Genomic DNA, 15,921 nt, shown 5'->3' with positions numbered 1-15,921 from the left:
CAGAACTGAAGCACAGAATCTTTTAAAGGTTTTATTTTTAAATTTTTATGCTTTTATTTGTATTTTTGAGACAGAGGCAGAGTGTGAGTGGGGTAAGGGCAGAGAGAGAGGGAAACAATCTGAAGTAGCCTCCAGGCTCTGAGCTGTCAGTGCAGAGTCCAACGCGGGGCTTAAACTCATGGACTGTGATGGGGCGCCTGGGTGGCGCAGTCGGTTAAGCGTCCGACTTCAGCCAGGTCACGATCTCGCGGTCCGTGAGTTCGAGCCCCGCGTCGGGCTCTGTGCTGACAGCTCAGAGCCTGGAGCCTGTTTCAGATTCTGTGTCTCCCTCTCTCTGACCCTCCCCCGTTCATGCTCTGTCTCTCTCTGTCCCAAAAATAAATAAACGTTGAAAAAAAAAAGTTCTTAAAAAAACCAAAAAACTCATGGACTGTGAGATCATGACCTGAGCCGAAGTCGGATGCCCAACCGACTGAGCCATGCAGGCGCCACAAGATTTTATTTTTTTTAATTGCTTATTTTTGAGAGAGGGAGAGTGCGAGTGGGGGAGGGGCAAAGAGAGGGAGACAGAGATCACAGAGCCCAATGTGGGGCTCTAACTCACTAACCATGAGATCATGACCTGAGCTGAAACCTAGAGTTGGACACTTAACCAACTGAGCCGCCCAGGCGCTCCTAAGATTTTATTTTTAAGTAATCTCTACACCCAGCGTGGGGCTAGAACTCACAACTGTGACAGAGAGTCACATGCAATACCAACTGAGCCAGCCAGGTGCCCCAAAGCACAGACTTTTCTACAGGTCCTCCGAGTGGTCAGACATCCATCATCACACAATCTCCAACTCTCCTGGGTTGGCAGCCCCTGGTAAAAACAGCAACATGTTCACAATTAGGGCTTGGGTCATTGACGGTGGACTAAAGATGCCCCAATGGTGGCCATTTTGAGAAAAGGTATTACAAAACCAAAAACATAGAAGTAAAAACTACTCCAATCTGGTGTCAGACCTGGGTATTAGAAGCAGCAGTGTTTTTTTCAGGTATAGTGTGAAACTGTGCCTGAATATTTCTTTTCCGCCCCATCACCCAGCTTCTGATGATACACATGCACTGCAAAAAAGAAAGTTGGTAGTAGAAAATAAACATTATTACTAAGTAGGCAAACCTCTTTGCTAGGGGACCAACCATCCTTTCCCCCATTGACTGAGTGATAAAACTGAAAATACCACTAAGGACCTGTGCTATTCCTCTAAGGTAACACTTCTAAAAAGGCCCCATGATGTAAAGGGATGATGCTTTCTTCTGTGAGAGATAGGTAGGCAGGCAGATATGGAGGTAGATAGATTGATTAATAGATATTGTAAGATGTAGATTTGGACACAGAGTACTACGTAGCAGCAGCTAAGGAGAGATGCTTAGAGAAATAAAGCCAAAAGGTGTTCAAGAAGAGAGGTCTTGGAACTGCAAGAAGTGACCTAGGAGGAGCAAAGATTGCTGGTAGATGCAACTTCAGGAGGCAATACAAACAAGCAGAACCGTGAGGGAAAGCAAAAACGTTGGTTGAAATAGGGACACTTCTACATTCCGCCCCCACCCCTGCTTCTCACAGAGAAACGCCCATAAAAGAGGAAGGCCAAAATCCTTTTTGGGAAGTTTTCTCTTAAGTCTATTTATTTATTTTGAAAGGGGGCGGGGGGGAATGCGCACGAGCAGGAGAGGGCCAGAGAGAGAGGAAGAAAGGGAATTCCAAGCAGCCTCCATGCTGTCAGCGTGGGCTCTGTGAGCCTGTGAAGCCCAGGGTGAACCCTGACACAGAGTTCAGTCCCACAAACTATGAGATCGCAACCTGAGCCAAAACCAAGAGTTGGACACTTACCGAGTGAGCCACCCAGGCACCACAACAAGTTTGTTTTTCATGGCCACGGATTCTTTCATAGACCTCCCTTGACTCTGGGCAAGCTTATAATGGCTGCAACCAATAGTGTGCAATAGAAATGACACTACTGATTTTCTTTTTTCTTTTTTTTTCAATATATGAAATTTATTGTCAAATTGGTTTCCATACAACACCCAGTGCTCATCCCAAAAGGTGCCCTCCTCAATACCCATCACCCACCCTCCCCTCCCTCCCACCCCCCATCAACCCTCAGTTTGTTCTCAGTTTTTAGGAGTCTCTTATGCTTTGGGTCTCTCCCACTCTAACCTCTTTTTTTTTTTCCTTCCCCTCCCCCATGGGTTTCTGTTAAGTTTTTCAGGATCCACATAAGAGTGAAACCGCATGGTATCTGTCTTTCTCTGTATGGCTTATTTCACTTAGCATCACACTCTCCAGTTCCATCCACGTTGCTACAAAGGGCCATATTTCGTTCTTTCTCATTGCCATGTAGTACTCCATTGTGTATATAAACCACAATTTCTTTATCCATTCATCAGTTGATGGACATTTAGGCTCTTTCCATAATTTGGCTATTGTTGAGAGTGCTGCTATAAACATTGGGGTACAAGTGCCCCTATGCATCAGTACTCCTGTATCCCTTGGGTAAATTCCTAGCAGTGCTATTGCTGGGTCATAGGGTAGGTCTATTTTTAATTTTCTGAGGAACCTCCACACTGCTTTCCAGAGTGGCTGCACCAATTTGCATTCCCACCAACAGTGCAAGAGGGTTCCCGTTTCTCCACATCCTCTCCAGCATCTATAGTCTCCTGATTTGTTCATTTTGGCCACTCTGACTGGCGTGAGGTGATATCTGAGTGTGGTTTTGATTTGTATTTCCCTGATGAGCGACGTTGAGCATCTTTTCATATGCCTGTTGGCCATCCGGATGTCTTCTTTAGAGAAGTGTCTATTCATGTTTTCTGCCCATTTCTTCACTGGGTTATTTGTTCTTTGGGTGTGGAGTTTGGTGAGCTCTTTATAGATTTTGGATACTAGCCCTTTGTCCGATATGTCATTTGCAAATATCTTTTCCCATTTCGTTGGTTGCCTTTTCGTTTTGTTGGTTGTTTCCTTTGCTGTGCAGAAGCTTTTTATCTTCATAAGCTCCCAGTAATTCACTTTTGCTTTTAATTCCCTTGCTTTGGGGATGTGTCAAGTAAGAAATTGCTACGGCTGAGGTCAGAGAGGTCTTTTCCTGCTTTCTCCTCTAGGGTTTTGATGGTTTCCTGTCTCACATTCAGTTCCTTTATCCATTTTGAGTTTATTTTTGTGAATGGTGTGAGAAAGTGGTCTAGTTTCAATCTTCTGCATGTTGCTGTCCAGTTCTGCCAGCACCATTTGTTAAAGAGACGGTCTTTTTTCCATTGGATGTTCTTTCCTGCTTTGTCAAAGATGAGTTGGCCATACGTTTGTGGGTCTAGTTCTGGGGTTTCTATTCTATTCCATTGGTCTATGTGTCTGTTTTTGTGCCAGACACTCCTGATTTTCAGAGCTAGGTCATAAAAGGCCATGCAGCTTCTATTTTGCTCACTGGAACACTCTCTTGGAGCCCTGAGCTGCCATATACCCTGCCTGATTACCCCGAAACCACCTACTGTGAGGTAGTCCAAGAACAAAGAGAGGCTGCCAGTAGAAATTTTGGCCCACAGCCCCACGTGAGCCCAGCCACAGGTTCCAGTTCAGGTAGCAGACTCAAGTGGAGAAGCCGTTTGAGTCCTCCCATCTGAGGGTCCGGAAATTATGAAGCAGTGAAGCAGAAGCAAGCCATTGCCACAGTGCCCTGTCCAAATTCCTCACCCACACAATCTATTCGCATGATACAGATGTTTTAAGTGACTAAGTTTGGAGTAGTGTGTTACACAGCAGCAGATAGCCATAACGTCCTGAAGTTTGTCAGAGCTCAGAGTTGGTGGGCCTAGTGGACATCTGTCTTAACCTAGACAAGATAGGTGTTGTTTCTTGGTTGCTCAGCATCTATATGCCCTTTCTTTTTTAAGAAATTCAGCTGAAATTCTCTTTAAACTTTCCAGCAACATGGCAGATTGGACACCCTGGTCAACTCTCCTAACTGAAAACACTAAAAATGCTGAAAAGCTATAAAACATCTTTATAAACACACTGGTCACCAGGTCTGAAAGTGAGGAATTTGCAGACTTAAAAAAAAAAAAAAATGGAGAGCTACAACTCTGAGAAGGGAGCAGCAAACCTGACTTTTTCACTGCTAAACCCCAGTGAACTTAAGCTTCCACTTTGACAGTTAACCGGGGTCAGCAAAGAGAGATAAAGCCTAGGGCCTGCCCAAGGGTGGGGAGTTCTAGAAGGAAACTCATCTAGAACCCCCAAATTTCCACTCTCTGCATAAGGCTAAATTAAAACAAACACCACACAGAAAGTAAGAGCAAGAAAATATGTCTTAGACATCATGACTTTAATCAAGGACCTTTAATCAAGGTCCAAACCCTTACTACAGTACAAAATCATCCCCAATCTGGCCCCAAATTACGATTATCAGCCCCTAAACACCCACTCGCCAGTCATCTTGCTACTAATTCTTCGCATTTTTATCCTCTAGTCTGTACCTTTACAGGTGTTATTCTCTCTGCATAGATTGCACTTTTTTCTTCTTCTTAATAAATTATTCTTTTTCAAGTGTACCAGTTACAGGAAGCCTTTTCTAACTTTCTCAGCCATAGTTAATTGCTTCCTCCATGTGCTCCCATAGTGTCTTAGACGTGACATATAGAACATACTGCATTGTGTTGTTATGCTTTTACATTGTGGGTTTTCCTTTGGAGCATGAGTTCGTTTGGGGCGGTTAACTGTGTCTTATTTATATCGGTAACAATGCCTTGCCTAAGCTGGCATTTTAGGCTTTTTGAGTGAAAGTACAGACTTGTTCCCAAAGTAGGATTTTATCATATTCTTGTAATCTCCAGTCTTCTGTGGAGCTCTAGCTCAATCGTTCTTAGCTTTAGCTGCACAGTAAAGTCACCTGAAGTTATTAGTAAACTCTCGCTCCTGAATGGATTCCAGGTATCAATATGTCCAAAGCTTTTCAGGTAATTCCGACATGCAGCCAAGGCTGAGAATCCCTACGACGTCTCTACCCAGGGCCCTCTAGCAGTACCAAGGCAGGCAGGCTGGTGTGCGCTCAAACTGTCGGTAGTCTGCCCGGGTGCCCAGTTTGTATAGACGTGTATCCTGGGCTCTCCACTTAGGGCGCAAAAATGTGCATCCTCTGCCTCAGGCGCAGCCTCGTCCTCAGAACCAAATTCTGTATCTCTCCGGCCCAAATTTCAGAACCAAATCCCTGAAAGTGGACAAGATGAAGCAGAAACAAGCCTCTTCGAAGCACCAGGAGACTCGTTCTTGGTCTTCCCGGGCAGTGAAAACGAAGGGTAGGGACGGGCCCCAAAGATCCCACACATTTTCTTCGGACGGCCCTTCCATCGGAGGACTGGAGGGACGTGACATCACACGTAGGCAGTATTTCCAGGGTGACCATAAGCCTCCTTTACATCCTCAACCGTTCTCCCCCGACCCGGACTACGGCTCCCGGAACGCTGGGACTAAACACCTTCAGAGCCATCAGCCTTTTTCTCAAAAACACGCGCTTGCGCGGAATTTCATACGTCATATTGAAGCGCGCTGGCCGCTGAGACTTCTGGGGAATGGAGTTTGTGAGAAGGCCGAACATTGATTGGGAGCGCCAACGTCAGAGGCTTTGCGCAGGCGCATTGTTTTCCGGACCTGAAGAGGCGCCGTCTTCCTGGGTCCCGAGCACTCTGTGCCGGAGGTGAGGGCTGGGGGTGTTTGTCTTCGAGATGCGGAGTGAGCGCAGCGGCCGAGAGAAGGGAACACTGAGAACTTGGGGGAGGTGCTGTGGGAATAGAACGGGGTGACCCGGACGGAGCCAGCTTGCGGAGTGTGTCTGTGTGTGGACGTCCCGGCTCGGAGAGGGGCGGACGGAAAGTTGCCCCTCGCCCGCTATGTGTGCATGTGTTCCGTGGAGTGTGGGCACTGTTACGAGTGGTCTTTCAGCATAGATCCCATATGCCAGATCCCAACTTTCAGGTTGGAAGTTTGGAGCCTTCCTCCGCTCTTTTCGTTCTTCTTCCCATAATGGGTGTTTAATAAATACGGGTGGAAATTGACACTAAATCCATAGAATCGCCCACTCCGCCCCTTCCCTCTTTCCCAGAGTCTTAGATTGTCTCGTTTAGCCCCCTGCCTTGGGCCTCCGTATGAGGCTCCCATTTAAGGATAGATACTTCATTTTTTAGACTACATCATTGAACATTTTTACTTGATTTTAACCATGGCAGTTGAACTTTTAAGCGGTTGGAATCCATTGTTGAAACCTATGGTTATTATGTAGTTCATTGACAAGTTTAATTCTCGAAATAAGTACACCTCTAAGATATCCTCGATTTAAAAGAAGAATATTAGTGAATCGAGTCTGAGATGCAGTCCTTAAAGCTCTTGGTTTGACATATATGGTTATCCATTAAACCAATAATTAAAGCTACCTTAATGCCTAATGTGTCTGTTTCAGCTGTCAACATCATATACATACAATCTTTTCTTAGTTCAAAGGAATGAATGGCGAAATGAATGCTTTAATATCATTCTTTAGTTGCTAGGGGCCTTGAAGAGGGGCCCTTTCATGGAGGAGGTAGGATCTGAGGTGGCAAAAAAGCAAACAAACAAGGAGTAAGTAGCAAATCATTAGTCGGATTTGAGAGGGAACTGACTTTAACTGGAGTGAAGTGTCAAGAATAGTGGGAGATAAGAGTGGAGAAAAGTATACTGGTGTGATGACCCAGAGAATCAGGACAAAACCAAGTAGGCAGGGTGGATTTTATGGTTCTGATCCGGAGACTGACAGGAATAAAACTATTTGGGGACACCAATTCTAGAGGTCATATCTAGGACTAGAGAGAGGAAGGGACTAGTGGCAGGGAGCCAGTTAGGAATGCAAAGTAATCCTGATGCAAGTTGTTAGGGACCTGAATTATGGTGTCAGTGGCGGGGAAAGGATAAAAATGACAATGCAGAAGAAGGGTCAAGGGATCTATCTGGTGACTAACTTGATTTGAAAGGAAAGAAAGGTAAAAGTTTGAATTGGGGGCATCTGGAAAATAATAGCACAATAGAAAGAGAGGGGCTGATTGGGGAGTTGCATAGGGGAAGATGGTTTTGAGGTGCTGGCAGAATGCCAGATTCAACATTTGAGTCATTTGGAAACGCAAGTTGGGTTTGGAAGAGGGATTGGGACTAGATTGGGAGCCATCTCTGTAGAGGTGGAAAATGGAATGCCAGCTGGATGGACTTTCCGAGGGATAGCAAGAAGAGCATTGTACAAAGACTGAGCATTGGGCAGTGTCCTTGTTTCCAGGGCAAGACTGGGAAAAAGAGGCACACAGAGATGCAGTTTTATTGGTAGGAAGAAAGTCAGGCTAATGCAGTATCATAGCAACTACAGTCACCACTTGAAGAAGCAGGAACTTGTCAGGACAGTCAAAAGCTGCAAGAATTAAAGTTAAGGAGAAAAGGACTATCAGAATTAGAGGTCAGAAACGCACTAGTAAGTTTTTGAGCGTGCAGTTTCAGGATGTGAGGGGTAGCAAGAGCAGGATAATGGATTCAAGAAGAGTAGGTGGCATTGATAGGTATATGTTACCAAGATTGATCATGAAAGGAAAACCCAAATGACAACCCTTGCTACAGAGAGGCCATGGGATTTGGTGGAGATAGTTTCAGATAGATGAAGGGTTGTACTGTTTGAAGATGTGGGAATTGAAGCTATTGGTGAGGTGGGAGATGGTGGAGAAAGAAAGACTGGGAGCAGGGAGCAGATTCTAAGAGGCCACAGTAGTGGAAAGAAAGTAGGACACAGTCAGAGGGACACTCAGGTAAAGTCCCGGAGACAGACATTTCTGTTTGGTTGTCCTCACATCCCATGCTACCTAGCACATAGCAGGTGCCTGGACATATTTGTTGAATAGTAGGATGAATGAGTGGGTGAATGGGTTGGTGTTGGGCAGTAGCAAGGAAAGCAACTTTTGTTTGTTGAACAAACAAAAATAAATGCTTTCCATTAACTATCTCATTCAATATTTATAACTACTTTGTGAAGTAGGTATCAAACAACTGGGGGTCAACTTTTAGCTTAAGTGATATGCCCAAGCCTTTACAGATAATAATTAAAGGCCTGTGGAATGCTTTTTACCACACAGACCCGCCTCTTCTGGAACTCTTTTGTGAGTGAGTGTTCTACTGAAATTGAATGGTAGCTATGGAGCAAGGATGGGAACACTAAAAGCTTTCCAGGCAAGGGCTTATTTGAAGATCTAGAATAAGAATTTGGGGAGTTTTTTCTCCAGAAATACTCTGAGAACCGGGAAGAGGACCAGAGAGAACAGAAGTAACTCCACGTGAATGTGGTGGATTTGGGGAGCCTTGAATTTCACCGAGAGCCTACTGAAGCAACTGCCCAGGAGGGAAGTCAGCCTGGCAGGGAGCCCACAGATAACGAGCACCCTGGGGGAGTATTGACTGGTTGCTTAATGGCTGGGGGAGCTTTTATGCTCCCCATCATTTGTAATTTTTCAATGCTCACTTTATGAAAGTCATAATCTAATAAATGAAACTTTGAAAATTATCTTTAAGCATTTAAACACTGAGCAGTTTCAACTACAATTTCAGATGTAGTTCAACTGATTTGTTTGAAAAGCTCAAATGCTTTGGAAACAAATACTTTGATTCCAAAGTTATTACTACACTTATACTTAAACCTACTCAAAAACATTGTAATTATAATTTCGTTGTAATTAGTCTTTTCATTATTTCTACCTTCCTAGGATTATAACATGACTTTTAGCTAATGCTAACACTTGGCACATTATTCTATATGCTTTATAGGTATTATTTAAGCATTACAGTAACTGTATTAGACAGATACCTTCATTATTCTAACTTTACAGATGGGTAAACTGAGACACAGGTTGAGAAACTTGCCTAAGGTCATACAGGTAGTCAGACACAGCTGGAATTTTATTTCAGGCAGTCTGCCAGAGTCCGTACACCTAATGACTAAACTGTCCTGTATCTCTAAATACTAATTTTGACTTCTTACTAGGGCCCAAGGGTAATATTTTAAGATCCTCCTAGAAATGGAGGAATCTTCACAAACAAGGAAAAGACTACTGTCTAAACGCAACTTGCAGGCTACTGATCATATCTGTTTCCATTTGTGTATATATCACTCTGCCTCCTCCTAACAAGATTCAAACCCCAATCTCTCCTCAGGTCAAATTCTTTTTTTTTTTTTTTTTAGAGTTATATTAAACTTGTCTTTCCAGTACTTTTTTTTTTTTTTTAAGTTTTTACCTTTTGCATAGGTTTTACACATTTATGCAAACTGGTGTTCACCTCAGGGTAATATTCTTTTAAAGTCTGGCTTAACCAGTGTTCAGTAACCCCTTGTCTAGTAAATGTATATTGATCTGGTCTTTCAGAGTTTTGGAAAACTGTACCTTATTAGGATCTTATCAATAAGGCAAGATGGAGGGTTCATCTAGGGAAGGAAGGGATTAAGTCTTCACGGTTACTTTGCCTTTTTAGAATCTAAAGTGGATTCATTATTAGAGGTACATGCTCTTCCTTCTTCCTGACCTCAGTACTGATTAGTCTGTTTAGGGTTTGTAGTTCCTCTCTCTGGCATTACTTGGTTTTACCTCCATTCCCTAGATTTCTTTTTTCATGCTTCTATGAATGGGTGCAAGTATATATCCTAAGGATACATCTGTACTTGGTGAGTAGTCATATAATTAATAGAAAAAAACACAAAGTACTTATTTATATAACTAAAGGCTTACTCATTGCCCTGTTTGTATTGCAACCAGTTTTTAATACTTTATATTAATTTTTCTATTTTGAGCGTTTAACTCACCGTCCTTCAAAATTCGAACTATTTCATTTAGCGATAATAATTTTTACAACTTGGCCAGTGAATCCAGAGTCACCTGATTTTTTCCTATCCAAAGATGTGGGAACAGCTCAAATTCGAAATACTCCAAGCTGTACTCATTAGCTTTCCCCCCAAACCGCCTTTTCCATCGCACATCTCCCCGAATGGTAGCATTATGCACAGCGTTGTGCAAATGAGTGACCTGGAGGTCATAAGTCATCCTTGCCTCTCCCATCACCTTCGGCCTCCACTTCCAGTCAGTCTATTGTCTGTCCTTCATGTCTTGTCAGTAGTTCCCCTTCTTTCCATTTCTGCTGCCACTGCTTTTGTTCAGTTTTTCTTCATTTTTACTCAATTATGAGATTCCTCACTGGTTCTTCCTTACCTCCATTTTTGCCCTCCTCTGGTCCCATTCTGCTGCAGCTTCCAGAGTGGCCTGGCTGCCTGTGTCAGAGGTCTCCAAGATCACCCCACATTCAAGGATTTGCCGGAAGGATGTGGGACTCACCTATAGTTGCACTCATGTCTAAGATGATGACCAATCTTACGAGGATGCACAGCTAGGTCATAAGGGGAAGAGAGGTAGAATCTGGAGGAATTCATAGGCAGGCTTTCTTGTGTTCTCTCCCTGCCAGGAGGGGTCACACAGAACACATCCTCTCTAGCAATGAAAATGCAACAACATGTGTGTGATGTTCCAGCCCAAAAGCGCTCATTAGAGACCCAGAGCCCAAGTTATTTTTTATTGAGGGCAGGTCAGGTAGGCACCCTCTGCCTAACACCTACCAAAATTCCAGAGCGTCTAGCAGGAAAGCAAGCATCCAGCATAAACCGCATTGTTTGCACAAATCATTTAGGCATGGACCCAAATCATTTAGGCAATGGACTACCCTTCTCTTTTAAGGAACCCTCCCAAAATCTAAGTTCCCAGACCCCAGCCAAGGGTCAGTCTCACAAGTAGACCTTTCTAAGAGTAGCAGTCTCGGGTCTGCTTTGTAACTTTTCTGTACACCACCTTTCCTTCCTGTTATTTTTCCTGTACACCAAAGTAAATGCGTACTCTTGTAAAAACAAAAATTAGAATGTAAAGAATTGTAAGAAATAGAATAAAATCACTTACAATTCCACCAGTCAAATTCCATTTACATTTTAGTATATATTCTTTCAGTCTTTTTTCTATACACATGTGCATACACAAATAAGTAATTTTAAGTGTGCATTCTTTTTTTTTCGTTTAAAGTTAATTGATATTTGAGCAAGAGCACAAGTGGGGGAGGGCAGAGAGAGAGAGAGAGGAGGAGAGAGAGGGGAGAGAGAGAATCCAAAGCAGGCTCTGCACAGTCAGTGCAGAGCCCAGTGTAGGGCTCGATTCCACAAACACTGAGATCATGACCTGAGCAGAAATCAAGAGTCAGACACTTGACTGACTGAGCCACCCAGGCGCCCCTAAGTGTGCATTCTTAATATTTGTGAATTTGTTTGAAAAACTTTTTTAGGGTGGGAGGGAGGGGAGAGTAGGTGATGAGCATTGAAGAGGGCATCTTTTGGGATGAGCACTGGGTGTCGTATGGAAACCAATTTGACAATAAATTTCATATATTAAAAAATGAATTAAAATTAAAATTTCATTGCACATTTCCACAGGGGGAAAAAAAAAACTTTTTTAAATAAACATCACAAAGTTGAACTCTCCTGGTTATCTGTACCAATCCCATATCCCTCCCTCCCCAGGGATAACTCACAATTTGGTACTTATTGTCTCATATAGACTTTTTTTTAATATTTAAGGATTATTTCCCTCTTTTAATGTCTATTTATTTTTGAGGGAGAGCGAGAGCATGCACGAGTGGGGGGGAAGGGCAGAGAGAGAGAGAGGGAGACAGAATCTGAAGCAGGCTCCAAGCTCTGTGCTGACAGCACAGGGGCTGACATGGGGCTCAGACTCATGAACCATGAGATCATGACCTGAGCCAAAGTCAGATGCTGAACTAACTGAACCACCCAGGTGCCCCCCCCCAATATAGATTTTTGTAGATATTATTTACCTGTTTTTAAGTTTTGTATAAATACTACACAGTAATTCTAAAGCTTTCTTATTTTTTGCTCAGTAATTCTGTGATTTATCTCTATCAACATACAGCTCTACTCCATTCATCTTAATCAATGTGTAATATTCCTATACACATAAACTCACACACATATAATCACAGTTTATCCTACTGATGAACATTTAAGTCGTTTGCAGTTTATCGCTAGTGATCTTTTCCTTGGTGACTTTTTGTTTTAAATAGACTCCATGCCCAATGTGGGGCTTGAACTCACAACCCTGAGATCAAGAGTTGCATGCTCTAGTGGCTGAGCCAGCCAGGCGGCCTTCCTTGGTGATTTGTAATGCCACCTCAGTTGTATATCAAGCTTCTCTACATGTTTGGATACGTTTGCAGATTTTTCATTCTAGTCTATTAGTCTGTTATCTATGTGGTTATTTTTTCATGAAAATAAAAATCACATAGCATAGAGATTGAAAGCTGATTGACAGACCTGGGTTCAAATTCTACTTCAGCCTCTTACAAAGCCTTAACTTCACTAATCTGTAATATTGTACCTACCTTATTGATTTATGAGGATGGAATTAAATTATCCTTAGAAAGAGTGCTTAGCAGGGCCACATGGGTGGCTCAGTCAGTTTTTTTTTTTTAATGTTTATTTTATTTTTGAGAAAGGATGTGAGTGGAGGAGGGGCAGAAAGAGAGGGAGACACAGAATCTGAAGCAGGCTCCAGGCTCTGAGATGTCAGCACAGAGCCCGACGTGAGGCTCAAACTCATGAACCCTGACATCATGACCTGCGCCAAAGTCAGTCACTCAACCGACTGAGCACCCTAAGCATCTGACTCTTGATTTCAACTCAGGTCATGATCTCACAGTTCATGGGTTCGAGCCCCGCATTGGGCTCAGTGCTGACAGCTCGGAGCCTATTTGGAATGCTCTCTCCCCCTCTCTGCCCCTCCCCCACTTGCGTGTGCTTTCTCTCTCTCAAATAAATAAACAAACAAAAAAAAAAGAGTGCTTAGCACAGTGCCTGGTGAATAGCAAATGCTCAATAAATGCTGGTTACTATGATGTTAAATGGTATTACAGTGTATGGATGGGCCGGATCACAAATTATTTAATCATATCTTCTGTCGTAGAAACTTAGGATATTTCAAATTTTTCCTGTATTTTAAGGATTAAATGAGATACTACATGTAAAGTGCTTCAAAAGTTACCACATGTAACACCTCAGTAAAGGTTAGTGTTAATGATGACTAAGAAAAACTTTGCATATATTCTCACTTATTTCTTTAGGACAAACTCCTAGGAGAGGGTTGCTGAGCCAAAGAGTATGTGTATTCCAAGGCCTATGATACCAATCGCAATGATTTTTCTAAAACACAAATCTGATGATAACCCTTCCATGTTTAATCCTCAGTGGTCTCCATGGCTGTGGTCCTTCTTCTATGTATGGGCCCATGCAAAATTGTCCTTGATCTACCTGGCCTCTGCCCACTTCTCCAATCTCATGTTTCCTTACAGCACTACTCACAGCCTAGACTTCTCCTATTCTAAACTACTTACAGTTGTTCATCTTTTCCGTGTAAAGACCCATCTCCTCGGTTTTTTTTTTTTTTAAACTTGATATTTTTCTTACCTAGAATGTTCCACCTCCTCCCCACCCAGATCAAAACTTATCTTAGATCCTGCTTCTGCCAAGGAACCTACAGCCTCCTATCTGCATTAGGCAAGCCCCTGATGGACACTCTTCAGGTATCTCTTTATAGTACATATCCATCCTGTAGTGACTCATTATTTGGGTTACTCTTTTGTCCTGTGTTCTAGACTATAAGCTTTTGGAGGACAAAGACAGTGTCCTATAGTTTTTGTCTTTGGTATAAAAAGTTGGTGCTAAATAAATGTTAGTAGACGAATGAATGAATGAATACCAAAGATCAGAACATATATTCCCTTGACTACAGGAGAATAGTCAGTGGGCCATCTCTTTTCCTCCTTCTTCCCAGGACCACACTTCCCATACCACTCATGAATCCCAAGAATGCTTGATTCAACTGTGTTTAATTAGACTCCTGACTGTGGGAAACTGAGACCTACTCAGATAACTCAAGTAAAGGGAGTTTACTGATAAGGATTCACACAAAGCCTAAGAGGTTTAGAGTCTTATGGAAATCCAAGAATAAATAAGGCTGGTCTATATGCAAACTGGAGCCCAGAGATGGTCCTACATGAATTGAGGGACTTCAAAGCCAGTAAAAAACTCTTAGGTCTTTGCTCCACTGCTGATGTGAGCAGGCTTTTCTTCCCCTGACCCATGTCTAGTCTTACCATATCGTGCCTCTCATGTACTCACTGGCTCTGCTTCTTGGTGACTTGGCCTCCCCTGATCCTCATGGCTACTTCCATCCCTCATGATATCCTTTCAGCTCATCACCTACCTGTTGTCCTGACATTTCTTAGTTCACATTCCTGAGGAAGGATGTCACCTTTTCAAGCTAGATTGCATCTCAGTCTACTGGTCAACCTGCACATTGCCCACCTGAGACCTAAATCAGTGTGGCTCCCGGAGTGAGACGCAGCATCATGCAGAACAAAACATGGCTGTCCAAGTGCTGCTCCTGGAGCACGGGGTCGTGAATGGGTTATTTTTCTCTTAAAGAGACTATGGGTGTTTACTTGACACATCTTATCCATATAATCATTTATAAAATTTCTTGGACTTTTTATCTGGTAGCTATCAGGGCAATAGTGAATGTGACCTTATAAATACAGTATAAGCTTAATACGTTCTTGGTTCCCAGGAACAGAACTTCTCCTGTGGGATCATAGTAAAACAAGTCCCACATTGTATCCTGAGTAGTAATATCTGTGGTCTTTCACTCCAGTTCTGGGGTGGGGTGGGGTTGCTCCTGGCCTTGCTTTGCTTTGTCTTCCCTTTTTGTAGGGTATCATGAATGAGAATGGGCATATGACTCACTGGTATTTGGAGATTTCCTGATTTATGGGTCAGAAAACTACAAGACTAGTCTTTCTCATACCGACGTTCTCATCCCGTACCTCTTCCTCATTAGGACTCTGCCCTTTTCTACAAGGAGAGCACACAGGAGGGAATGGCCGCTGTGTCTCCAACTGACAGATGCCAGGTGAGGTGGACTTTGTGTTTCTGAAATACTCTGTTAGTCTCCAGAATGTAACCACTTTTCTGTGTCTATCCTGGAGCTTCTTCAATCAAACCTACCAGGTGAATGAAGGACTCCACAGGGAATGTGTCTTTCCCTTTTGATCTGTGGTATCCTTCAGTGACCTTTTCTTACCTTGAACATGTGCCCAGTAGCCTGTCACCAGGCACACTGTGACCTTTGCGCTGAGTGATTTTGACTAAAATGTGTTGGTACAGGTCTGCTTGGATGGTTTGGGGAACAGTTCTAGTCCTTATTTCCCTTTAGTGCATCTGTGTATAGACTGAGAGCAGACCCCAAGTATTCCAGGAGGTGTTGGGTTAGGCCAATGACACCTGTTGTAGAGCATCTCAGTGAGGTGGTAAGAGTTCTAAAGAGAGATGAGTGTGGGTAGAGACATGTGGCTTGCCCCATTCCCGCCCAAGGGCCCAGTGTCTTGAATTCTGTTCTCTGGCTTAGAACGTCTGCATGCACACTGGAGACTCATCTGGAGTTTTAGGACTGGAGGTAAAGATGCAGTCTTGCAGAATCACGAAGCATTAGTGTGAAATGAGGGGATCCTGAGGACAACCTAATCTACATCATCATTTTATGGATTTGTAAAAAAAAAAAAAAAAAAAAGACAATTGGTGGAATCTGAATAAGATTATAGATTATAGTCTAATATCAATGCTGTTTTCTTGGCTTTCGTAATTATACTGTGATTTTACAAGAGACTATCCTTGTTTTTATAAAATATGAGTAAAGAAGCATCATGTTTGCAAGTTACATTCAGGAAAGGGACAC

The 15,921-nt window shown here is 43.0% G+C and overlaps 1 protein-coding gene across 3 annotated transcripts in view; it reads left to right on the top strand.

The window, feature by feature from the left end:
- Positions 1–15,921, top strand: part of ZNF2 (zinc finger protein 2) — a 46,278-nt gene that overhangs the window by 4,058 nt on the left and 26,299 nt on the right. For 2 of the 3 annotated variants that reach the window (XM_040496684.1, XM_040496683.1), the window contains exons 1-2: positions 5,603–5,729; positions 15,028–15,099. In XM_040496684.1, coding sequence (XP_040352618.1) covers positions 15,067–15,099 — 33 coding nt within the window. In that variant the 5' untranslated portion in view covers positions 5,603–5,729; positions 15,028–15,066. Of the gene's footprint in view, positions 1–5,602; positions 5,730–15,027; positions 15,100–15,921 lie in introns of those variants that run through there. The other variant, XM_040496681.1, reaches the window with a different exon arrangement.

This window comes from Herpailurus yagouaroundi, unplaced genomic scaffold, assembly GCF_014898765.1.
Source record: "Herpailurus yagouaroundi ecotype Mexico unplaced genomic scaffold, PumYag 188, whole genome shotgun sequence".
Lineage (NCBI taxonomy): Eukaryota > Metazoa > Chordata > Mammalia > Carnivora > Felidae > Herpailurus > Herpailurus yagouaroundi.
This window is presented reverse-complemented; position numbering and strand designations above follow the sequence as displayed.